At 39.2% G+C, this 26926-nt stretch overlaps 1 protein-coding gene across 3 annotated transcripts in view; it reads right to left on the bottom strand.

Moving 5' to 3' along the window:
* Positions 1-26926, bottom strand: part of ATP8A2 (ATPase phospholipid transporting 8A2) — a 562260-nt gene that overhangs the window by 358759 nt on the left and 176575 nt on the right. For all 3 annotated transcript variants that reach the window (XM_037058854.1, XM_037058855.1, XM_037058856.1), the window contains 2 exons: positions 25839-25977; positions 15140-15204 (listed from right to left, as the gene is read on the bottom strand). In XM_037058854.1, coding sequence (XP_036914749.1) covers positions 15140-15204; positions 25839-25977 — 204 coding nt within the window. The remainder of the gene's footprint in view (positions 1-15139; positions 15205-25838; positions 25978-26926) is intronic.

Below are 26926 nucleotides of genomic sequence, written 5' to 3'. Positions count from 1 at the left end.
ACAATGGAGTGGACCAGAAGAAAGAAAGAAACATCCAATCAGAAAAGAATGAAGAAACAAGAATTCAAAAAAATGAGGAGAGGCTTACAAACCTCCAGGACATCTTTAAACATCCCAACATCCTAATTATAGGGGTACCATAAGGAGAAGAGGAAGAGCATCAAGTGGAAAAGTTATTTGAATATATAATAAAGGAGAACTTCCCCATTCTGGCAAAGGAAATAGACTTCCAGGAAGTCCAGGAAGCTCAGAGAGTCCCAAAGAAGTTGGACCCCAGAAGGAACACATCAAGGCACATCATAATTACCTGACCCAAGATTAAAGATTAGGAGAGAATCTTAAAAGCAGCAAGAGAAAAGGAAACAGCTACCTAAAAAGGAGTTCCCATCAGATTGTCAGCTGATTTATCAAAAGAGACCTCACAGGCAAAAAGGGGCTGGAAAGTATTCCAAGTCATGAAAGCCAAGGACCTACATCCAAGATCACTTTACCCAGCAAAGCTTTCATTTAGAATGGAAGGGCAGATAAAGTGCTTCCCAGATAAGGTCAAGTTCAAGGAGTTCATCATCACCAAGCCCTTATTATATGAAATGTTAAAGGGACTTATCTAAGAAAAAGAAGATAAAAAACATGTACAGTAAAATGACAGCAAACTCACAATTATTAACAACCACACCTAAAACAAAAACAGACTAAGTAAACAACTAGAACAGGAACAGAACCACAGAAAGGGAGATCACATGGAAGATTAACAACAGGGGATTGGGAGGAGGAGAGAAGGGGAAAAGGTACAGAAAATAAGCAGCATAGTTGGTAGGTAGAAAATAGACAGGGGGAGGGTAAGAATAGTATGGGAAATGTAGAAGCTAAAGAACTTATAAGTATGACACATGGACATGAACTAAAGGGGGGTAATCTGGGTGGGAGGGGGTGTGCAGGGTGGAGGGGAATGAAGGGGGAAAATGGGACAACTGTAATAGCATAATCAATAAAATATATTTTAATAAAAAGTAAAAAATAAATTTTACTTGTAAAAAAAAGGATAACAGGCAGGTAACTTGCCTGTCCCATCTGCACTTCAAATGAAATGATTCCGCTACTTGACCATGAAGTATGATGTCTGACACAAGTTTCAGTAGGTGTACCCTATCAGGCTAAAGAAGTCCCTCCTGACTCAGGATTAAAAGTCTGTGGCTGTGTTGGTTAATTGTAAATAAGTGCTAAATTTTTGGATTTTTTTCTGTATTTAAATTAGAAGATTACATGGTTTTCTCTTGTATCTATTAATGAGGGAAAATATATTAACAACATATTTTTCTAAAGAAAACATGCTTCCTTACATTCCTGGAATTAAACTCCGCTAGATTACAATGTATAAATTTTTTTACATTATTAGATTTAGTTTCTCAGTTTTTACTAAAGAATTTTACCTCTCAGTTCACAACTGAGATTGTCCTCCAATTTTTCTTTTTCATTCTATGGTTTTGATTTGAAGGTTACATTAGTATCAACTACACTACACATAGTATTGTAATGTATTTTTCTTATCTTCTGGAGGATTTTGTATAAAATTGGAAACGTATAAAGTCGTTCCTTTAACGCTTGATAAAACCATACTGTAAACATCACAAGGGCGTCTGGTGTTCTTTATGTAGGAAAAATTAGCAGTAGTGATGCCACTTTAATGGTTGTAGGTCATTCAAGCTTTCTATATCTTGAGTCAGATTCCGAAAGTTGTATTTTTCCTAAGTAATTACCCATTTTGTCAAAGCTTCAAATTTATTTATATAAAGTGATTCATGTTGTTTTCATATTATTCTAGTGACTTCTGTCTCCACCTGTAGCCTTTTCTCTTTCCCCATGCCTACTATGCTTTGCTTGTGCTTATCTAAGTCCTCTTAAAGAATTTTCTTGTGGTTCTGTTGATCTTCTCTTGTCCTTTGACTAATAAATTGTATGTATAGACCATAAATTTTAAGGCTTTCTTCTTTTATAACATAATCAACAATGCTATAAATTTCTCTCTCTGGGGTATTCATACCCCATGATTTTTGATGCAAAGTATTTTTTAATAATTCAGTCCAAAGTATTTTCTAATTTCCAACTTGATTTCCTCCTGACTCCTGAATTATTTCTAAGTATAGTTGTAAAATTTCCAAGAGCACAGATTTTTATAATGGTCTTTTTTCTATAATCACTGATTTGTTGGTTCAGTGCACTGTCTTCACAGAGCATAAGCTGAAAAAGAACTACGTCTCTGAAGTTTTGTTGAGACTTCCTTTGTAAGTTTATAATTTGTACAGTCATTTCTGGAAAACGAGAAGAATTTGTGTGCAGGGAGACACACACACACAAAGACACACACACACACATATATGTGTGTGTGTGTGTGTGTGTGGCACACTCATCCACACACAACATATATATGATGTNTCTTCACAGAACATAGCTGAAAAAGAACTACGTCTCTGAAATTTTGTTGAGACTTCCTTTGTAAGTTTATCATTTGTACAGTCATTTCTGGAAAACGAGAAGAATTTGTGTGCAGGGAGACATACACACACACACAAAGACACACACACGTGTGTCTGTGTGTGTGTGTGTGGCACACTCATCCACACACAACATATATATGATGTGTGTGTGTGATCTACAGCTGCTTTCTTATCACAACAGAGAACTGGATAGTTGTGACCTAGACAGAGTATATGGCACACAAAGCCTAAACTATTTAGTGTCTGGTCCTTTACAGAAAAAAATGCCAACCCTTGCCCTAGCCATGTAACACTATGTAACTTAGAGCACCTTATACTTTGCCTTTGTGGCAATTACCACAAAAAGAACTTTAATCATATAAGTCAGCATGTAGTGGCTATTTGCTCAGCTAAGATAAAAACCTGAGGGTAGTAGAGAGTATGCTGTCATTTTATAATCCTAGCAATCTGCCTGGCCTAAAAAAAGTACTTAAATATCTGTTAATTTAATATAAATTCAGAAATTAAGCATAATTTTCTCAGGCTGAGCATTCTCTTTCATATGTTTTTATTTTACCATCACCTGTCAAGAAGAAAAACTACTGATTTTAAAAGCAGCATTCCTAAATTTGTGTTGCTTATCATGAAAGTTACTCATCAAAAAAAAATTCAGTGGTCAATAAGTTTGGTTAACAAAATACTCTGTGCCATCCTCTTTGAGATTCACCAGCAAAAGTGTTTAAAGGCTGCATAAAACCTGTAGCCGAGAACCTATTTATTTCAAAGTCTGTCTCCACAAACTAGTCATAGATTCCATTTCTCTCATAATACTAATTATTAAATGTCAAAAAACCTTGTTTTAGAAGATGCAGCATGAGCAGACAATAGAACTAGAACTGGGTTGGTTTCCCCTTGATCAGACAGGGCTGGAGTCAAAAGACACTGTGTAAAGATCCAGGTAGTAAATAGTTTAACATCAATGGGCCATTGTTCTGTGTTATAACTACCCAACTCTGCCATTGCAGCACTAAAGCAGCCATTGACAATGCATGAATGAATGTACCTGGCTGAGTTCCAATAAAACTTTATTTAAACAGATGGGAAGTTGGATTTGGCCCAATTGGCCAGAGTCTGCTGACCCTTGCTTAGGGACTGAAAAAGATCTACTGTGTGCTACCTGGTATGGTAGCCACTAGCCACATTGTGGCTCTTCAAGTTACTTAAAATTGATAGTTTCTATATCTATTTTTAGGCATTTATGGATATAAAATACATGCTTCTGCTTGTCCCATAAAACAAGGTCTTAGACCATTAACCAAAATTTTTAAAGATTTTATTTCTTTATCTTCAGAGGGGAAGGGAAGGAGAGAAGGAGAGAAGTATCAATGTATGGTTGCCTCTCATGAGTCCCCTCCTGGGAACTGGCCTGCAACCCAGGCATGTGCCCTGACTGGGAATCGAACCGTGATCCTGTGGTTTGCAGGCTCGCACTCAATCCACTGAGCTATACACCAGCCAGGGCCCACTAACCAAATTTTAAAGTAGTTATTTGGGTAGTAGGATTCCAAGTAACTTTATAAGTTTTATTCTAATTTATATCTATTTTTTACATTAAAGGGTTGAGTGATTTTTACAAGAGTGAAACATCATTTACAGTTTTAAATGATGTTTAAAACTTAGATTGCCAGAAAATCTAAATTATCCCCAGAACAAAGCTTGATGATTATGCTCCCATTAAGCAACTGAACTACATCAAAGGTTCTGTCTTAGATACATCTTGGAAGTCATTCCAAATAAAATATGCCCAATTCTATGTGTTACTTTATACAGGGACAACAGTACTTAGAAACTTGACCACAGAATAAACTTCATTGATAAAGAAACTTGGTGAACTTAAGCCTCCAAGTTGACATTTTTTCTCTTATAGTACATTGCCTGCTTTTTCACAGCAAAGTAGGTTGTTTTCTCAGCCTTAGAACTTCCCTCACTGTTGATATTAAGCATTTTTCATGAGATATCTTTATGATACACTATGCAATTACTGATTTCCTTCACTTCAGAAGCCCGTAGTGGTGAGAATCATCAGGCTTCCTGACAGGTCATGCCTGCCTGTCACTCTACGCTTTTGGTGATTTCAAGGATACCATTAACGTCAGAGGTGGACAAAGAGCTCTGCACTGACCATCCTTCCCAAAGCTGGAATACACAGACATGGACCATCCATCATAAATAAACACATCAGATGGGAATGGTTTTTTAAGTAGCTACAGTAGAACAAAAAAGTGCTACCAGTTCTGTTTTGTGAAAAACATAAACAAAAATATAATTGTTAGATTATAAACACTTTAGTCTTGTTCATAGAGTAAAAATTAAGTTTCAAGTTCTGATTGAATCAATTGATTATTTCAAGACCATTAGTAACAAATATCCACCTCTTTCACTTAAACAGAGAAGGTGTTAATAAAAGTATATTCTTCTTATTGGTAGAATCTATTTTTTAAAGTGATGATTTATGGTACACTTATAGAAGAATAAAGTTAGTCATTAATTTGCTATCAGAATATGGAACTAGATGACCACACTAACCAAAGATCTATCAAAAGTTTCAGCAAAACTCACAGAAGTCTCTGTACACACTTGCTTTCTCCAATTCTTCTCCACCTAATTCTTTGGACCCACTCCAATCTGGCATCCAACCCCACAATATTCTCCAAATAGCTCCTGAAAGGTCACCAATAAGCTCCACATTACTAAATCAATAATTAATTCTCAGACTTCATCATTGTAGCCATAGAGCAGCTGTTCCTTCCCCCATTCTTGAAAGACTTTATTCTATTTGGTTTCCAAGATACCAACGTCTTGTTTTTCCATCTACCTCAATAGCCACACCCTCTTGGTCTCCTTTCTTGGCTTTCATCTCCCAAATTTTTAAACAAGAAAGTATCCCTGGAGGTGCTAGAAGGAGAAAAAGAAGAGCAAGAAGTTGAAAACATAATGAAGGAGAATATCACTAATCTGGCAAAAAATAGACTTCCAGGAAGTCCAAGAAGCTCAGAGAGTCCCCTCAAAAAAAGTTGGACCCAAGGAAGCACATACCAAGGCACATCAGAATTGTATCACTCAAGATTAAAGATAAGGAGAGAATCTTAAAAGCAGCAAGAGAGGAGACAGTTACCTACAAAAGAGATTCCATAAGACCATCAGCTGGTTTCTCCACAGAAACCTTGCAGGTAAGAATGGGCTAGAAAGAAGTATTCCAAGTCATGAAAGGCAAGGACGTATATCCAAGATGACTCTATCCAGCAAAGTTATCATTTAGAATGGAAGGGCAGAGAAACTGCTTCCCAGATAAGGTCAAGTTAAAGGAGTTCATCATCACCAAGCCCTTATTACGTGAAATGTTAAAGGGATGTATCTAAGAAAAAGAAGATCAAAAATACGAACAGTAAAATGACAAGAAACTAAAAATTATCAACAACCAAACCTAACAATGAAAAAAAAGCAAAAATAAAGTAAGTAAAGAACTAGAACAGGAACAGATTCGCAGGAATAGAGATCACATGGAGGGTTATCAGTGTGGAGGGGAGGGGGGAATGGGGGAAAAAGTGCAGGGAATAAGAAACATAAATGGGAGGTACAAAATAGACAGGGGGAGGTTAAGAATAGTATGGCAAATGGAGAAGCCAAAGAACTTACATGTATGACCCATGGACATGAATTAAGGTGGGGGAATGATGGTGGAGGTGGGTACAGGGAGGAGGGAAATAAAGGGGAATAAAGGGGAGAAAATGGGACAACTATAATAGCATAATTAATAAAATATATTTTTAAAAATTAAATACTTAAGTAAAAAAAGAAAAAGAAAGTGTTCCTGTAACTCAATTCTCATCGTCTTATTAGGGAGAACTGCCCTAACCATTATATATGACATAGTAACTCTGCTCTCCCTGCTGGTCATGCCTCCCATATCTTGCTTTATATTCCTCAGTAACACTTATTACTAATATATAACAACAGAAAAGTTTTCTTAATAGCCTCTCTGCCCTTTAAATGTAAGTACCTTCAAAATATTCAAAGAATTATTCATTGAACATGCCTAAAATTAAATCAGGAAGAAAATTGCTCAAGTAACCTTTCTAGTATACTACAATCTTACTACCTCCACAAAAGATGTTGAGTAAAAAAATACAGTTATAAAGTGACCTTACTAAGTAGGTAAATATTAGGAATTTATCATCAGGATGGTAGGAAAAATGAAAATTTTCAAACAAATAATTTAGCACCAGCTTGGAAAAAGAAAAGTTCACTACCTTTTCTCAGATAGTGAGCTCTTCCTACCAGAAGAGCTGCTAGGAAGATTAAGAGAGAGAACTTGGGTAAAGTGCCGGGTGCACCAAGAAAGTGGTTCCAAGAAACAGTTTAAAGATGGGAAACAACAATGAACTCTTCTACCTGCTTCGTTTTAAAGGCAGTGAGGACGGTCTTATCACCAGGGGGAAAAGGTGCTGGCTGTCCAAGCCAAGCAGTCCCAGAATAGTTTCTTAAATGCTCATCCTGATGTTCTTTCTTTGCCGTTCCTGTCGTCCTCCTGCCTCTTCCTTGGAACCCACAGGTGATACTTATACTCTACTCTAGTATTTTTTTCCTGACCCAGCTGTTTCCCTAGAGTTCTCAAACCCAGAAACAACTGGTCAAACTCTAAGAGCAGCAAATCATTACCAAAAAAATAAATCCAACTGGTACAGACCTATGAACATGAAATTAGTATTTGGCGAAGATGACCTGACAGAGGCAGAAGTGGATTACTCAAATTCCACTTCTGGGCATGATAAAAACTGATATACTAGACTTGTTAACAACTAGAAAACTGGGAGGTGGGGAATGCCTGAAATACGTGTTTTTCAGACACTGGACAATAGGTAATGCAGCTCTATGATCCTTCGAAAAAGAGAAGTTAGGGAGGTGAGCCTTACAACAGCTGAGGCTTTCTATTGGAGCTGCTTTTCAAATTGTGATTCAGGGAACAGAGACACCAGAAGAGTATGGTATTATAACTGATGAGAAGACAGAAACTGGAGCTAGAGAATGGTAGGTGGTTGGAATTTGCAGAGCAGCATACTGGAGAGGAACCACACACAGAAAGAACTTGAAGAATCACCTTGTATCTTTGAATAAACAATAAGTTATGCATGTGTAGGAGAAGACACCATGAAATTTGGGGGTGGGGGATGAATATATACACATGAATGAATGAATGAACAACTATCAGGCCGGGAAGGTAAACATTCCCAGAGCACACACAAAATTGGGAAATATTTAAGTTCCAACCACCCACAGTGTAAAAACTACAGCAAGTATACAGGATCTAAGAGGGCAGATCCAAAGAGTTTCATCTTGGTAGTAAAATTAAAGTAGTTCTAGAATAAAGGCTATTATAAACCCACCAGTAACTGCCAAAACTCAATAATCTTTAAAGGAAAATAACAGAATCTAGATACATAAAACATTAACAATAACCAATATATGACAAAAATTACTACATACAAAAAAATGATAGAAAAATATGACTTAAATCCAAGAAAAAATTAGAAGATGGAAACAAACCTGGGAAGGATAGAGAAATGGAATCACCAGGGAAAAAAAACTTTAAAGATTTATCATTAATACATTGAAGTATCTAAAGGAAAACACGAATATAATAAAAAGAAGTGAAAGAACCAAATGGTTCATACATTATAGTTGGGAAAAATAACACAATTTTGACAGGTACAAATCCTATGTGCTGCAAACTATAAAATACTGTAAGAGAAGTTAAAGAAGACCTAAGTAAATGAAAGCTATAGCATGTCCATGGATTGAAAATATCAATACCATTAAAATGTTAAAATGACCCACATTTACCTATAGATCTGATGTAACCTCCATAAACATTCTAGTAGGCTTTTTGGAGAAATCAATAACCTTATTCTAAAATGTATACAGAAATGCAAAAATCCTAGAACAACCAAAACAATGTTGGGGAAAAAAGCAAAGTTGGAGGATTTCAACACTTGCTATAAAGCTATTACAATTAAGAAAATATGGGATTGGGCATAAAGATAGATATATACATGAATAGAATAAACTAGAGTCTAGGAATACAATCACACATATATGTGATCAATCAATTTATAATGACAGTGTCAAGATAATTCTATGTGGAACAAATAGTGTTTTTCACAAATAGTGCTAGAAAAACTAGGTGCCCATATGGAAAATAATCTGGACTTCAATCTTTATACCATATTCCATGCACAAAAAATGGATCATGGACTTAAATGCATAAGTTATAACTATAAAAATTCTTTAAAATCATAAGAAATTTTCCCAATCTTGGAGTAAGTGCATATTTCTTAGAGTACCAAAGTTCTAATTATACAAGAAAAATATTTTATTTCAACAAAATTAAAATCTTCTGCTCCTCAAAAGATACTGGTATTAGTTTTCTATTGCTATGTAACATAGTACCACAAATCTATCATCTTAAAACAATGCTACTCCTAGGCATTTATCCAAGAGAAATAAAAACACATGTCCATCAAAAAAATTGTATAAGAAAGTCTAATTGAAAATCACTGAAATGTCCTCAACAGACAAATGAATAAACAAATTACGGTACATCCATACAATTTAATACTACTCAGCAAGAAAAATGAACTAATGAACATGCAGCAACAAAGATGACATCACTATAACTATGTTGAATGACAAAAAGCCAGACAAAAAGAGTCTATTACTTAGTTCCATTTACATAAAATTTTAGGACAAGCACAATTACTCCATTGTGATAGAAAGCAGATCTGTGGCTGCCTAGGGTTGAGGAGGTGATTGCCAAGGGACACAAGGGAACTATAGGGGATAATGGAAATACATCATAAAATTTTATGAATCTTGTAGTCACAGACTCACCAGGTCTCTTTCCGTGGGAGCTAGGACAATGACTGAAAAAGAGTGGGCCCTTAAGAATTCGAATGAGGGCACCTGTATTAATTTGAATGGATCCAAATCCCTTGACCCTCAAATCCCATTCTCTCTTCTTCACCAGCAGAATTAGACCTTCCTCATCTCTCTTCCAGGATAGCCCTACACCATGCTGGAAGACCCTGTAATGACATTACTTTTAGTTCCAGATTCTGTTTCATGAAGCTAAACAAAGAGACTCCCCATGCAATGTTTCAAACTATAAACTTTTTCACACACACACACACACACACACGTATGCACGTACACATGCATGCGCGCGCATGCGCACAGAGGGAGTCTGTGGATTCTGGTCTTCACAGTCACACAGAGACTGATGTAGTGAAGCAGCTCTGCTTTCCTCATATGGAGCTCCCTCAATTCCATAACTTCCACAGTGGTTCCAGCTGTGCCATTTGCAGTCAAAAAATATGGGAAGAGCTGAGATACCAGGGCAAGAGATTTCCTTTCCAGTGGGTAATACAGAAATTTCCCACCTCACTCCTATTCACATTCCACCAATGCTGATTAAATCTCACCACCACATCCAGCCACAGAGAAGCTGAAAAAATGTAGTCTCCACCACAGATGTTGGTAATAAACTTTACAAGATTTTGCTTTTATTCCTAAGAAGTCTTTCTATCAGTGATCACACATACTGATTTCATAAAACATTTTCTGTTAAAGAATTAACATTTTGCTTAGAAGAATATACTGTTACCAATACATCTTCCTTTTGATGACTCAGAAAAAATACTAGTGTGTGTGTGTGTGTGTGTGTGTGTGTGTGTGTATTTCAGCACTTTTCAAACTTTTTCATCTCATGGCACACATAAACTAATTACTAAAATTCTGTGGCACACCAAAAATATATTGTTTGCCAATCTGACCCCCCAAAACAGGTATAACTTTGATTCATTCACACCAGACAGCTATTATTGTATTAGCTGTTGTCATTTATTTAAATATTTTTTAAATTTATTTTTAGAGAGAGGGGGCAGGAAGGAGAAAGAGAGGGAGAGAAGTATTGATGTGCAAGAGAAACATCAATTAGTTGCCTCTTGAGCAAGCCCCCGACTGGGGACTGAATCCGAACCCCGGGCCTGTGCCCTGACCAGGAATTGAATGGGCAACCTTTTGCTTTGCAGGACAATGCCCAACCAACTGAGCCACGCTGCTCAAGGTGGCTGTGGTCATTTTTTTGTTTGACAATCTAAGGTAAAATGTCAGTGCCTCTGACTACTCAGGTACTACATGTTCTAAAAATTCTTGCAGCACACCAATTGAAAATCACTGGTGTGGTGCATAAGTGAACACATGTGAGAAATAGGTACTCTTCCATCCAAATACGCAGCAAATCTCCTATTTTTTCATAATTTGCTTAACCAATTGTTTCTTAGAAAATCCCAGCAAGGTTGTTTATAGGTCTCTTATCCACAGGTGTGTATGTATATTTTCCCTGTTGCCATGTTATTTTCTCTACATTATTGCAGCAGTGAAACAAACACTCCCCAAATGACCTGGCACTTTTTGTCTTTTATTAACAAATATCCAAAGGCAATTATTATTATTCAATAGCTGGCAGTAGGTTCTGTGAAAGTCCAAACAATAGCTGATTTGAGCATTACATGTTTTTTAATTGCTAGTAAAACTGTTGATTTTTATTCTCATACTTAGGATTCTTAGTTTTTAAAGTCTCACTAATTCCAAAATGGTTTTGTATTGTCACAGCTTCTATTTGAAGATGCCACATAAATCTAGGGCAAGATTCATGATTAATGATAATAGCCTGCGCGTAATTCTGAAATTTGTTTAACTTGTCAGATGTGATCCTTGTTTTAACTCATCAAGTAGCCGAAGGAAAACATTCACGAGCACACAGGTCAAGCAATGCCATATTGTTGCGGCTTCTGTTTACACTATTGTTATTATCTCAGTTTCGTTTTTTTTAAAAAAATAGGAAGCCCTTTAAGCCATCACCTTATGAGAGTTGGTTAAACCAAAACTAAGTATAGTCCGTAAGTCCACTTAGCCAGTACGCGCAAACGGCAATGTTTTACAATGGGCTAACAGCAAACAAGAGTCAGAGACCCAGCGTTGGCCCTTCTGACATGTGGAAGGGCCTTCCGTGCCTCCCTCCTCCTCCTACCCACTCCTCCTAGCCCCGTTTCTGGTCAGTATACCAGAAATAAGGACTGAGTGTGCAAATGGCAAGCCACATATTACTATCAATAAAGCTGATTTCTTAGTTCCTTTTTCCACCTAGAAAAAGAAAATCATGTTTTCTTTGGAGATATAATCATCTAGTGCCCCCCTAGGGTGTGCACCACCACACACCCAATCCTTATTTCAAAGACCACCGGTCTCATCTGTATCTCAGAGCACGGACCTTATTTTGGCAACAGCTGAGAAACTCAAAACAGAGATGAATCCGAATTATTTATAAGCACTTGGAGTCCCAGCCTACACATACTTATTGGTCAAGTGAAGGTGACAAGTGCCAGCTCTGGGTCTTGAAGCGGGCCCCTTCATTCCCCTCATATTTATATGAGCAATAAAGTCAGGGAAGCGAGGCCCAATGCTTCCGGGTCTGGGACCATTTCCTCTGTCACTGTCTTCTCTGCTTCACCATCAGAGCCCAGTAACATTAAAAACTCAAGTGGGAGCTTCGCTAGAACTTACTATATATCTAATTTATTGCCCTAGCACTTCGCTTTTATTCCACACCCACCAAGTGAAATTTTAATAAGAATAGGAATGCCTTTAACTGAATTAAAGAATAAGAGGGAAGAAGATGAGGAGGTAGAATGGGAGGAGACGGACTTCAGTCAGAAATATGGAGTGGCCCCTTTGAGTAAAGTACAGAAAAAGTACATAGAAATTGCCCCTCTGCTCAACCGATGCTGAGTGCATTAAAGTCACTGTACTAAAGGATGTTCAATACTGGATAAGGAAGATGCATTCTTAACAGGTTACCACGGAAAATCAGGCACACACCCATAAAACATTCTATTTGGCTCCACAAATCACCCCTTGGCCAAGGTAAGCCAAATGTCTCAGTCGGGGCTGTGCATGCTGTACTGCTATGCAGAATCAAAGTCCATCTCTTGGATTCCAGAGAATGCCTGGCATAAGAGGAAAATACAGGCTCACTTCTGAGTCACCTCCAGAAAAAGAGGTTTATTTTAAGACTGTGGATGCCTCAGAACTGGAAATCATAACGAAATAAGGGGGCTCTGGGTACAGACACCCGAGGTGGACTCATCCAAGGGCTCTGTGCACTTCTCCGCACCACACTCCACCCTGCCGTCTACCAGCTGCAGTTTGGATTCCCTCCTAATGTCGGCTTGCCCTCCACCCAGCACAGCAACTGGAGCCGCTGCCTCATCAGCATGACCTTTTATATAGACATTCTAATTGGTAACTGGAAAATTACCTTAGGTTTGTCCATTTACTTTCTTCAAACATTTACTGAGTACCTAATTTGTGCAAAACAGTCCCGAAGGTAAAAATGCCCAGTGTAAGAAAATAATTCAGACTTTTGCTCCATAGACCTTATGTTCTAAGGAACTAGAGGGTTAAAAGCAAAATATAAAGTATTTCACAAGGAAAAAAAAACAAATAATCTGACTTAAAAATAGGATTGAATTTTTTTCTCTTAGATGATATACAAAGGACCAATAAGTACCTGAAAAGATGCTCAACATCACTAATTATTAAGGGAATGTAAATCAAAGCACAATGAGACATCACCTCACACCCATCAGAATGCTGCCATCAAAAATATTTTTAAAAATTTTAATAAAAGAAAAGAACAGTGTTGGTGAGGATATGGAAAAGTTGAAACATTGGTGCACTGCTGGTGGGAATATAAAATAATTTGGCAATGCCTCAAAGAGTTAAACATAAAATCACCATATGATCCAGCAATTCTACTTCTGGGTATAGTATAGTCAAAAAAGTTGAAGGTTCTCAAAGAGGTATTTGTCACTCATCTTCAGAGCAATATTATTCACAATAGCCAAAAAGGCAGAAGCAACCCAAGTTTTTATTCATTTCTTTTTTTTCTGACAAAGAAATGAATAAAAAAATATGGCACATACATACAATGGATAATTATTCAGCCTTAAAAAAAAAAAGCAAATTCTGACACATTCTTCAATGTGGATGAACCTTGAGGACATTTTTCTAAGTGAATGAAGCCAGTCACAGAAAGACAAATGCTGGGTGATTTCACTTCTATGATACACCAGAATACTCAGACCCACAGAGACGGAGAGTACCATGATGGTCATCAGGAATTTGGGGGTAGGAAGTGGGGAGGTTGTTTAAGGGGGTGTAGAGTTCTGTAAAATGAGAAGAGTTCTGGTGATGGATGGCGGTGATGGCCGCACATTATGAACATATTTAAAACCCCTGAACTATACACTTAAAAATGGTTAAGAGGGTAAATCTTATGGTACCTTTTTATAATCCTCTATCACATTATAATATATAATATTATTATAATTATTATATATTTGATATATAATTATATGTTAATAATACACGTTAGTTCCAAAGGTGAAAAGTTCTGTAGAGGAAAATAAAGGCCCCTGGGGTAAGGAGTGCTGGGGCAATGGGAACACTGGGGAGAGGAGGTTTCTGCAGGAGCCCAGAGCGCAGGAGCATCAGAACCCAGGAGAGGAAGGATGACCTGCGAGTTCTGAACTTCCTGCTGGTGAGACACAAAAGGAGAAGCGGCACATTGAGATAAATCCTGAAGCCCTCAAGCCACAGTGGGGATATTTAGCCAGCGGTGCCCTGAAGGCACACATACTCTGCCTGACGCCTGCCTTTGCAGTCCTGAAGAGGGAGAAAGTGCCTTGGCCTTCGCTGAGGGATCCAGGGCCTCGCCAATTTGCAAGTTCAGAAATCTCCATATTATACTTCTGCATTTAAAATGGTAACTCACCTTGTCTTGTCACCTGTGCCTAGCATTGCCATTTAAGTATTCTGACTAGAACTGTGTGGTGGGTGCTTGCCAGTAACAAGCCTTTGTTAAAAGTCCTGACAAATAACTTGCATTGTTTAGCTCATCTTTTCATATGAAACCACTTCCCAGATCACTGGTCACCAGCTAAAGGGCTCCTTCCCCTGATCTCCTCAGAGGCTCTAGGGATGGGATGGGTACCGGTCTGAACTGCTCAGAGAACCATGCCATGCAATTCTGTATGAGCCGGTGGCAATGGATGTCAGGGAATAACTATTGCAAATGTCTCCTATTGCGATATAAATTTAAGCAACTCCTGACACTTGAATATTATCTTTATCTTCAAGTTTGCACTAAAAAGAAAATCCTACAAGTCTCCTTGGTAACCAACACTGGAATTAACCATCACTACTTAACACAGATCATAACCAGAAGTTAAAACAGATGAAAACTACCCTATTTTAAATGCACAATTCCAATTCTAGTTGAATAAAATTGAGTATTGTCCCATAGCAACGTTCTGAGCTTACTATGTTGAAATCTAAAGATATGATTTTATGTCATCCATTCAGCAATACAGAAACACATAGTTTTACAACAGTTTAGTAAAAAACTAAACCCTGATAATCAGTCATAGTGGAAAAAAAACAAAGACTTTCATTACATCAAATGCCACTTTTAAAAAACTACTTACATCCAAAGAATCTTCCTTCAGTAGGATAAGCGCCATATTCTGTGATACCAACCGGCAGGAATATCCTAAGTAAAAGAAGAAACGACTCTCATGAATGGATCATTCCTTCCATGACTTAAACAGTTTTCGATGGTTGCTTGAATTCAGTCTCCTTTGTTTTATCTCTCTTATTACCACTTTAAAGCCGATAGCTCATTCAAAAGAGCTGAGCAAAAGTGCGGGGTAGGAAAGTTACGTTTAAATTGATTTTGGTTCTTGCAGACAGCTTGACCAGAACAGGTCAGGAAGGTCTTCATAACTAATGGCTAAAATAAATACTTGTCAGTTTTTTGTGCATCTGTCTTTACCCTTGTATGGCATTAGGAGAAGCCTTGGGTCATCTAAAGTAACTGCAAACACTTTAGGAAGACAAATGAAATTTCATGGTGCTCCTGTATCAGCATGAACTTGCCTGTCATATTGAGATTCCTAATTTGCCTTTTTTAAAAGCAGGTACTTCTAACAACAGATTTCAAAGGAATACTATTACATATCAAGAAAAGCTTGTTTTGGAACAAAATTCCTCCAATACTAATTCTTATCAACAATTTCCATCATGTTTTTAAATAAAGTTATATCTATACAGGACTCAAGATACTGTTCTCTACCTTCCTCCCGGGAGCTGCACATATTTTCCGTGAGGTTCTTGTCCTACTCAGGCTTTACAGGCTACCTGAGTCAGCGGCTGGCACCCCACGGCTCCACAGACCAGGGTGGGCACTGCCAGACTCTTCCCCGTCAAATCCAGCAAATCCCAGGACCAGGCTGTCTGTCCGAGTGCTAATCTTTCTTTGTTTTGTTTTGCTTTTAGGATTTGTTTATTGTTATTCCATTACAGCTGCCACAGTTCTCCCCCCTCCGCCCTCCTCCGCCCAGCCTGTTCCCCCTCCCCCACAGTCCATCCCCACACCACTGTCCAGGTCCCTGGGTCATTCACCCGTGTTCTTTGATTAGTCCCTTCCCCTTAGTCTCTCTTTCAAAGCACCCTCCACCCGCTCAGTGCCCCCTCAGAGCTGGCATCAACACGCGCTTTCACCAACCCCTATCTCTATTTATCTTGTTGAGAAAAAAGAAGAAAAGATATCTTCCTCTTAGAGAATTGGACCTCACAACCAGTTTTTTCTCAGCACCTTAAGATAACACACCAATGATTACAGAAAAATGAAACAAATCATCAGCACACAAAATGCCAGCCCTGGAGCAAGTACATGTGATAATCTGACTGGTGTGGCTCGGTGGGTTGAATGTTGTCCAGCAAACCAAAAGGTTGCCGAGGTTCAATTCCCGGTCAAGGCACGTGCCTGGGTTACGGACCCGATCCCTGGAGGCAACAGGTCGATCTGTCTCTAGCACATGGATTTTTCCTCCCCTCTTTCTCCCTCCCTAAAAACAAATAACATCTTCTTTAAAAAAAAGAACGTGCCTTAACCAATGCTGCTCCTAAAGCCAGGAGGAGCCAGAACCCCCCTTGGCAGAGCAGCGGGCACATCCATAACCACAGGGGCTACATTAAACTGGGAAGGGAGACAGGCACTGGAGAATGGACAAGTCGCAGAACTGCTCATTTACATGCTCAAGTCCCCTCAGCAGGTCCCCTTTTTATCTGGAGAAACCCTACCAGAAGGCACACAATTACACGCAAGACAGACAAAAATTAAGAAAAATGAAAACTTAGGGGTTTTTTTTGGGGGGGAGAGATAATAAATATTTTTATTTATTTGGGAACATATAAAGTATATCCTTCACTCTCATTTGAGGGGAATATTTTGTAAATCACATCAGAACACAAATTTGAAAGCACAAAATTATGGCTTTTACCCCAAATGTTATTTTTTAAAGCAATAGCATAAAACTATAGCCCAGGCTGCTAACCAAAGTTATCTCAAGGGAATGAGGCTATTTCACTTGTTAAAACCACCATGTATTACTTTAATAATTACAATAAGCTGAATAATTTAAAATCATAATACCACATGGGCAAATACCTGCTAAACCTCTACAACAAAACAAAAAAAGGAGGGGGGAAGAAACATGAAACAATTTTCTATGCATTTTCAAACTCATTCAAGTGTGGATTTCAACAATAGTGATGAGTAAAAATAAGAATTTCCCAGGATGCCAGTAAAATTTCTGCATGGTAAAACTAAAATAATTGAGCCCTTTGTTTCCCATTAAATTTTTACAAATGTATTTCTCCTTCCTATAAAGTCTTAGATTAGGTCCAGAAGGGATGTCTATTTTTTTTTTCATTCATAAAAGGGGATATTGCAACTTTAATCACTTCCCTCTATGTTAGGCTTACTCTTTCTTTATCCCCAGAGACTTCCAACAACTTCATGCAATACAGACTGTTACAAATTTAGTATAACTGATGAGATAGGATTTGCTGGTAGTTTTTGATTTAAACAACAGCTGCAGAAGCAAGCTGTAATTTTTAAACCCTAGCTTGCTGTTTTGTTTTATATTTTTCAATTTCAGCAAAATGCCACTTGACAACTGAAGCTGCACAAAGACATGGTGGAAAAACTAAGTATTTTTTTAGCCATTACAGAGAGAGAAATAAATAAAACCACTGACACTCATGAATTGAAATACACAAAACTAAAGCTCTCTGAGAAGGAGCAGGTTGGTTTTCTTTTTTAAAGCAATTTAAAATTGAAGTGAGATTTTTGCTTAGAGAATTATCACACAGAACACTTGCACTAGACAGACCATGGAAGCTTAACACAGTTAATTGCGACTTAGCTAATGTGGCAAATCAAATTATGTCAATCCAGGTTTGGTGTGTTTGATTTCTAATGTCTGAGGATCAAATGAGATCAACTTTTGGAGAGGAGCCAGGTATGAAATGTCAATCCACACTTGTAAATTGAGATCAAGTTCTTTAATCCCGCACTCTAACAAGACGACCAGAAAAAGACTAAGACGAGAACCTCCAGGATCCCACTTCTCACTGCAGATGAAATGAATGGCGCACTGCGGAGGTCTGGGTCTTTCAACCCTGACTACAATCACCATGTAGAGAAATCAAAAATAGTGCAGAGCCCATGGTGCTTAGAGCAGAACTTGATTTTAAGACAATAAAATAACAATTCATACGAGAACATATTACCGAGCCAAATCTCTCAGATCTTGCCATCAGAGTCTCTTTGTCTGAAGTAAGCTCATATTGTTAAAAATATCCAAATCCACTTTTTTTGGTGACAGTTTTGGAAGGCTTAGGAACAATTTATCCTTCCTAACCATACATCCTAAAATCAGATTAATTAAACTACCCATCTTTGGAACTCAACAAGGTTCGAAACCCTCCATAAATGTGTTGCTGTTTCTAAATATTTTCACAGAGGAAGTGGTCAGTCAGTAGGAGTGTGAGTGTGTGACACATACTGTCACACATCAGGAATGGACAGTAAAAGGCAGTCCCCTCACTCTACTCCGGGTGGGCCCACACAGGCTCAGTGCGGAGTCCTTCCGTCCCGTGGAGAACCAGAAAGTGAGGACTCACCCACCAAGCCACACCTGGCACCATTTCCCTGCAAACCTTTCAGACACATCTCAGGAAGATTCCATCACATGTAAGAACACACTCAGCCTTCCCTCAAGATCTTCCCCCCAAACTGGGCTATCATGACCCATTCTGTGCTTAGTCTCATTTTTTTTCCTCTTAAACAATTTATTAAAGTATCAAGTTTTAATCCTTTCTCATCTTTGAAGTCTTGTCTGGTCTTTTCCGGCTCACATATTTTGCCTTATGGTAGGTGGATTTCAAATGTGGCAGTCACTTGCTCAGATTCTCAGCACTCTCACACCTATGTGACCTAGGCTAAGTTGTCTGATATTTCCCTGCCTCAGTTCTATCTTTGAAAAGGGGATAATGCCTATCTCCTAAAGGGAATTAAACATAAAAATTACATAAAGGACTCAGTATTTGGCACATTATAGCAAACATTCACTGAGTAACTATTATTAGCTCCAGTCATGCTTAATATCTACATTCCACAAACTACTACTTTCTCATCTACTTGACTCTCTAATTTGTCTCATAGTTAACCCATTCCCTGTTGGGGAATGTAAGCTCCCCAGACCAGCAGAGAACATCAGGCAACAATGCTAGTAGTAGGTGATCAAAGAAATAACACCTCTGACTTCTGGGAAAAATAACACTAAGACTACGAATGCCACCAAACAATGGCAGGCTTCACCTGAGAAGGGGACTTGTCTTCCTTTTCATGGGAAAGGCAATCTATAGGCAATAATAGGGTGGGCAAGCACCAAATTCACTCACTTTAAAAATAGTAAGTTTCTAAGACTATAAGAAGCTATTTCAAAGTTTCAAATGATGACTAGCAAAATGCAGGGGGAAGGGCAGCAATTCCAACTCAGACATGGATGACAACGAAAGCTATTTGCAACTTCCTGACTTTTAAATAGAACACACAGCTTCCAGCCAAGATGGAGACATGGGTAGATATGGTTTACCTAGCAGGGGTAATGCTGGAGGGAAGTGAGGTGCAGAGCAGAGGGGGATACAAGGGAGGAAACATGGGACAACTGCAATGGCATCGTCAATAAGATATACTCATAAAAATAAAAAATAAAATGGAACCCACACTAGTATTTTGTTCTCATTCATCCTACATGCATTAGAAACAAATTACAGGTTGTGAAAACTTAACATCTATTGTCTAACAGTTTAATAGATGTTTTATTCAGTGGTGATAAGAAAACGACCACACAATTCACAAAGGCTGCATCTGAGATTCCACTGTAAATTAGCTGATGCCAAATTATTTAGCTAAAAAAAGAAAATTGCCAACTACTTGAAACACACAGCTAGTTAGCATAAATGCAAGTTTGGCTCAGCAGGAGTCTGGCATCACGCCAGCTCTAAACTACCTAAAGCCCACAGGCAAGATGACTGTCTATCTACACAACGCTCCCTGGCTCATAAAGGACACAAATATCCTGGAACTTAATTTGACTAAATATATTTATTTTCAAGGCATGAGCTAAAAGGTACATTTTAAAAATAAATTCTCAAACAATGACCAATAGACAGATCAAACTCTAAAGACAGCCAAGAACCCAAACACACCATATGTCATCTCTAATGTGAACTCGCACTGAATGCATCACTAAGGACAGGTGGTACTCTTAAAATCTTTGGAGTCAACAATCATAAGACAACCCAATTTCAGAGATGGTAAAATATAAAATAATGTGCATCTTCAAATACATGAACTATAGTACCACTCTTCCCCTGGTCTGCTAACTCAAAGTTCAGGGAACAGATGTTGCAAAAGCTAGGTGAAGTTGTTTAAAATGAGTCCTGCACCAGAGGTGAAGAACCCTAAGACCCAGTATTTGTTTAGTCGTTAAGCAAAGTGCAACCTTTGTAAACTCTGAATTGCCCCCCTGAGCTTAAGGCTACTCGTGTGTAAAGACTGAAGAGTGTGTCCAGAAAGCACACCTAGCACATGACCTGGCACCCAGCAGACACACTATCCATTTGTCCTCTTCCCCTTATTTCATCTAAGTGTCAGATACCTGATCTTCCTCCAAATACCTTCTGGGTACCCTAAAGCACACATAGAATGTGCTACAGTGTAAAGAATATCCAGTCAGTATGATGGGACACAGATCGATCATGGTTCATATCACCAGGGATGTAAGGGATGCATGACTATAACACAGGCTCACAACCCAGAGGATCTGGAGCATGGCCTTGTGCCGCATGGAGATGTTGCCTGTGGCCTGACACCAAAAAGCCCAATGAAGGCTTTTGTGTCCCGTGTAGGCTCAGCAGATATCCCGAGTAAGAAAATGACATTTAATCCCTCAGTATCACCCAGGGTTGCCAACCTGAGTTCTGAACGCAATGTGAAACAATAATTCAGACACAGTTTCTCCAAAGAACATCAGTGCCCTAGCTGGTGAAGGCCTACTTGGTGACACCAAAACATGTCTCAGTCCTACTGAGCACAAATGAAAGCAGAGAAAAGCTCCAAGATAAATACAAGACTTTGGCCAAGTTATCAGCTTATAAGTAGGAAGCATCACTTTCTAGTAGTCTTGAGCATTCGCTAAAGAAGATCAATTTTAAAATATCTAATGAATGTGCGTGCTTCTGGAACCAAAATGACAAGTATCGCTATACATTCTTTGAAAAAAAAAGCACAAAATAATACTACTGTTATTTGAATACTGGACAGGTATCAATTATCTCATAAGACTCAGAGAAACCTCTCTGTGTGCAAGTAAAATCCCCTTTGGGGAATAAGAAGCCATTCGTGTTTCCTGGGTTAATTTGCAGCCCTTTGCTTTTATTTGTTTTATTCTAAACTTGGCTAGGCTCTGATAAGACCAGATAAACACAGGAGCAAGCGGGAAAGGGCGCGTGTGTGTTGCCAAGGGTGATCTGGCTAAGGGGCAGTGAGATGGCCGCTCCCTTTCCGGCATTCTCACTTCTCTTGCGAACACTAGAACGCACTCATGGAAGTGAAGTCTGGGGCTAGGGACGTACTAAGGCTGTTAGGCCCTGGCTGATGTGGCTCAGTGGATGAAGTGCCAGCCTGCAAACCAAAGGGCCACTGGTTCGATTCCCAGTCAGGGCACTTGCCTGGGTTGTGGGCCCAGTCCCCATTAGGGTGTGTGCTCAAGAGACAACCACATATTGATGTTTCTCTCCCTCTCTTTCACCCTCCCTCCCTTTATCTATTTACTAAAAATAAATAAATAAAATCTTTTTAAAAAGATAAGAAAGGCTGTTAGTCCAACAAGCACACTCAAGATCAAGTACATTTAAAAAGCTTATCACTACAGTCCAATTTTAACTGGCAGGAGTGACCTACTCCTTCCACATTGCTCTGGGAGAGCAACACACCCCCCTAGTTAAGTGTTTCAAGGAAGCAGTCAACTTTGTGAGCTCTGTGAGAGCCCCAGGAACCAGAGATCCATAGCCAAGTTTATGTGGGAAGTTTTACATCTGAAGGGCTAATATATACTCATGTATAGAGAAAGACATTATAACAAAAGCAAATGTGTTACCTTTCATTCATAAAAATGTTGCCTACATCACCAAAGGGCTATAAAAAACAGGGTTTTATTTTGTATTAGTAGTGATAGGTCCTCACAGAAATTTCACCACACTTTTCCCCAAAAACTTGTATTTAAGAGACATCTGACACAGATTAATGGACGAAGTCTCTAACTGATGCTTCAGAGGCTGCTCACGTGACTTTAGCATCAAGGAGGTTGGGAGTCCAAATTGCATTTCATTAGCCATAGCCTTGAGAAGAGATGAGTAATGGTTGTTGTCTATCTTTTTAAGGATGAAACTCACTCCTTGTGGTAGGTACTGTCTGCAATGGAGGTTACCAATGAGCTGATTCAAAGGAGAAGGTTGGAGGAAACGGGCACCACGGACTCCAGGGTGGTGACATTCCAGAGCCACTGTGCCGAGCAGCACGACGACTACTTAAAATCAGATGTTCTAGTATGGTTCTTTCTGAAGTGATCTGTGGCAAAGGGTCTATTTCCATAAATACATTGTAAGTCATGTGGTACTTACATATTCATTTTATCAAATATGTACCACAGCTTGTTACTCCGTAAGGGTGACAGAAGTACCAGACAATTTTTAGATAATTCAAGTCATCAAAATCAGATCCTGTTTCATGTTTTAAGTGTACTTCTTTAAGACCGATGAAGTTACTTGGACTTAAATTCCTTTTCTCCAATTTTCATATCTGTAAGACTTAGCAAGCAAAAAGGATGTCAATCCAGATGGGGAAGGGGAAACACAAGACTCTTAGAAAAACCAATTTACTGGTAAAATCATTAAAGTGATCACAATTATATAAAATAACTGTAGATTTGAACTTAGTGAAAACAGGCTCTTAGTCTCTTAAGACATGCTTTAGTCTTAAGAGTAAAATTTTGTAAAGAAAGAAATACGAAAATCAAAGTCATCAACTCCTAAATTTATATCCCATGTAAGTGTGTTTAATACTCTTCAGGATGATGTAATAGTTTTGTTACTGTTGGTGTTTAGCTAGACATTGAGAAGGGGAGCGAAAAAGACTAGACATTGAGCTTATTACACCGCGAAGTAGGAGCCTGTTTGCTTCACCAGTAAGCTACAGCCTCTTCACGCTCCAGGGGACCACAGCACTGCTCCACCAAGGGCATTCACACTTCTCCCTTCCCCCATCTGGTACCAGGTTGTGGGGGATGCAGGAGAGGTGCTAGACCATAGAGGCCTGTCAGTCGAACAGGGGGAAAGACCCTATCCAAAGCCCACAAAAATCTTGGGAAGTAGATTGGTCATTTGGAGAAACCACCTGGTCCATCCCAAACCCAAGTTCCTGGATGCAACCCCAGGGGAACAAGGAAGTGCTTTCTCTTGCTCGTGACGCACATTGACACAGTGTATGCACCTGTCCTCTCCATGGCCTTTAGGAGGCAGCCTGGATCCTGAAGCACAGCAACACACCACAGCTGGAAACACATGCTAAGCTAGACTGATGCTGGACTGGATTGTACTTCTTCCTCTCTCTCTCTCTTTTTNTGAGAAGGGGAGCAAAAAAGACTAGACATTGAGCTTATTACACCGCGAAGTAGGAGCCTGTTTGCCTCACCAGTAAGCTACAGCCTCTTCACGCTCCAGGGGACCACAGCACTGCTCCACCAAGGGCATTCACACTTCTCCCTTCCCCCATCTGGTACCAGGTTGTGGGGGATGCAGGAGAGGTGCTAGACCATAGAGGCCTGTCAGTCGAACAGGGGGAAAGACCCTATCCAAAGCCCACAAAAATCTTGGGAAGTAGATTGGTCATTTGGAGAAACCACCTGGTCCATCCCAAACCCAAGTTCCTGGATGCAACCCCAGGGGAACAAGGAAGTGCTTTCTCTTGCTCGTGACGCACACTGACACAGTGTATGCACCTGTCCTCTCCATGACCTTTAGGAGGCAGCCTGGATCCTGAAGCACAGCAACACACCACAGCTGGAAACACATGCTAAGCTAGACTGATGCTGGACTGGATTGTACTTTTTCCTCTCTCTCTTTTTTTTAATTGTTGTTCAATTAAAGTTGTCTTCATCCCCCCCCCTCACAATTACTCTCCCCCACCCTACTCACCCCCACCTACCACATTCAATTCTCCCCTCCACTGTTGTCTTTGTTCATGGGTCCTTTATACATGTTCCTTGCTCTAGCAAGGGATATAAAGAAAAGAATAAACAAATGGAACTACGTCAAATTAAAAAGTTTCTGCACAGCCAAAGAAAACATCAGCAAAATGAAAAGGGAACCAACTGTATGAGAAAATATACTTGCCAATGATACCTCAGACAAGGGTTTGATCTCCAAAATATATAAAGAACTCATAACTCCACACCAGGAAGACAAGCAATCCAATTAAAAAGTGGGCAAAGGACCTGAACAGACACTTCTGCAAGGAGGACATACAGAGGGCCCAGAGACACATGAAAAGATGCTCAATATCGCCAGCTACCAGAGAGATGCAATTTAAAACCACAATGAGATACCACCTCACACCTGTCAGAATGGCCATCATTAACAAATCAACAAACAATGAGTGCTGGCGAGGTTGTGGAGAAGAGGGAACCCTAGTGCACTGTTGGTGGGAATGCAGACTGGTGCAGCCACTGTGGAAAACAGTATGGAATCTCCTCAGAAAACTACAGATGAGGCTGCCTTTTGTCCCAGCAATTCCATCACTAGGATTATACTCTAAGAATCCTGAAACACCAATTCAGAAGAACCTATGCACCCTTATGTTGATAGTAGCACAATTTTTTAATTTTTTAATATTTGATTGTTTATGCCATTGCTGTTGTCCCAATTCTCCCGTGGCCCCCTCCACCCAGCCTACACCCACTCTCATAGTCAATCTCCACACACACACATACAGCTGATGTCCATGTCCATGGGCCATGCATACATATACTTTCACTAATCCCTTCATCTTCTTTCAGCCAGTGGACTGTACTTTAATACGGAGCAGAAGCTCTGGGCAGTGGTCTTCATTCTAGCCCTGTTGAAGACAAGATTGGACTTTTTTCCACGCAAGATGGACAGAGATGGGAAGTCAGGGGGGGGAACCCCCTTAATTGTATGTCATCAATAAGCCCAACTACAGAGCCACATCCTCCTGTGCAGGTCTCAGGAAATCTTTTCCTTTAGACCAAGAGTGTCAAACCATTTTCAGCGGGGGTCACATCAGCCTCGCTGCTGCCTTCAAAGGGCCAAATGTCATTTTAGGACTGTATAAATGTAACTACTCCTTAACTAGGGGCAAGGAGCTCAGTGCTGCCACCGGGTAGACACTAGGTGCCGGGCCGGATAAAACAAGGCGGAGGGTCGGATTTGGCCCTCGGCCCTTGTGTTTGCCACCTGTGCTTTTAGACAGTGCAAGAACCCCACTGCCACCAATACAAGTTTTAATGTTTTTAATGGGCAGATAATGCTCATGAGACCATCTTCATTTGATTTCAGGAAACTTCTCATGACCTTAGAATGAAGAGTTTTATGAAATATAATCTTCAGTGCATTTGAGGAAACCTTAGGCACTCTACAAGACACGTTACAACAACACAAAAACCAATATTGGAGTATTATTATAGCATTAATTACCTATATTAATTGCAGTTTCTTGTTTGTCTCCTGTCAACACCCATATTTTAATTTCTGCCTTCAACAGAGTTGCTATGGTTTCTGGAACACCTGCTTGAAGGCGATCTTCTATGGCTGTGGCTCCAAGTAACAGTAAGTTCTAGATTGAAAAATATCTTCAATTAAAGATTGGTATACACTTGAGAGCAGCATTTATGACAAAACTCTGACAAAAGAAAGACAGTCAAAATGTTCTGAGAGAGTCATCATATTTCCTCTACACGAAACCTTTGTTTGCAGATAGTTAATGACATCTAGATGTGTGTGATATCCTAGATATCATTAATGAGATAGCTTTGAATAGCTTTGAATAGCTATTCAAAGTATTCCTCATGTCAGAACCTCTCCACACACAGGCAGCCCAGTACTCATCATTTATTTCTTGGTACACGGGCACCTTAGAACAGAAACCACCTGGAAGGAGAACACATGGCCACTTACTTATCCTGAGGATAGTAATAGTACATGAGCCCTCCCCTACCACTCCACGAATGATTCGAATATCATGCTATACTTAAAACATGAGAGAAACAAATTCACTGATTTAAAAAAAAACTGAGCTGATCTGGAACTGATTCAACTGGTTAAAAAAAAAAGTATCTCTTGAGCATCCGCCATATACACCTGACTCTGAATGTTCAAGTCACTTATCTTATTACTTTTTTCTCACTCTAAAGGGAACCTGGGATATTTCGAGTAAAGCAGGGCAAATGAACACTTGAGTTCAGGCCTATTCTCACTCAAATTCCATGAGCATGACAAGTGAATACAAAACTCAAAAACTGAGTATAAAAATGTAAAAGGGAAATAAATAAACAAAAACAACCCCCCACACATACACATAAAAAGGAATGAAAAAAGCAATCAAGTAATCATTTCAGTTACAAGATACTGAAAACTGGACAGATGGTTGCTGAAAAAGCTGAAATGTACTCCCGGATTTGAGATGTCAAAATAAAGAAAAAAGAAAAAAAATACTACAGACCAAAACGGAGTCATTATCACTAAGCCATGTCACTGAACCAAAACTTAATAACTAACTTAATTGC

This window comes from Sturnira hondurensis, unplaced genomic scaffold, assembly GCF_014824575.4.
Source record: "Sturnira hondurensis isolate 20B ecotype Veracruz unplaced genomic scaffold, ASM1482457v3 Scaffold0010428, whole genome shotgun sequence".
Classification (NCBI taxonomy): Eukaryota; Metazoa; Chordata; class Mammalia; order Chiroptera; family Phyllostomidae; genus Sturnira; species Sturnira hondurensis.
This window is presented reverse-complemented; position numbering and strand designations above follow the sequence as displayed.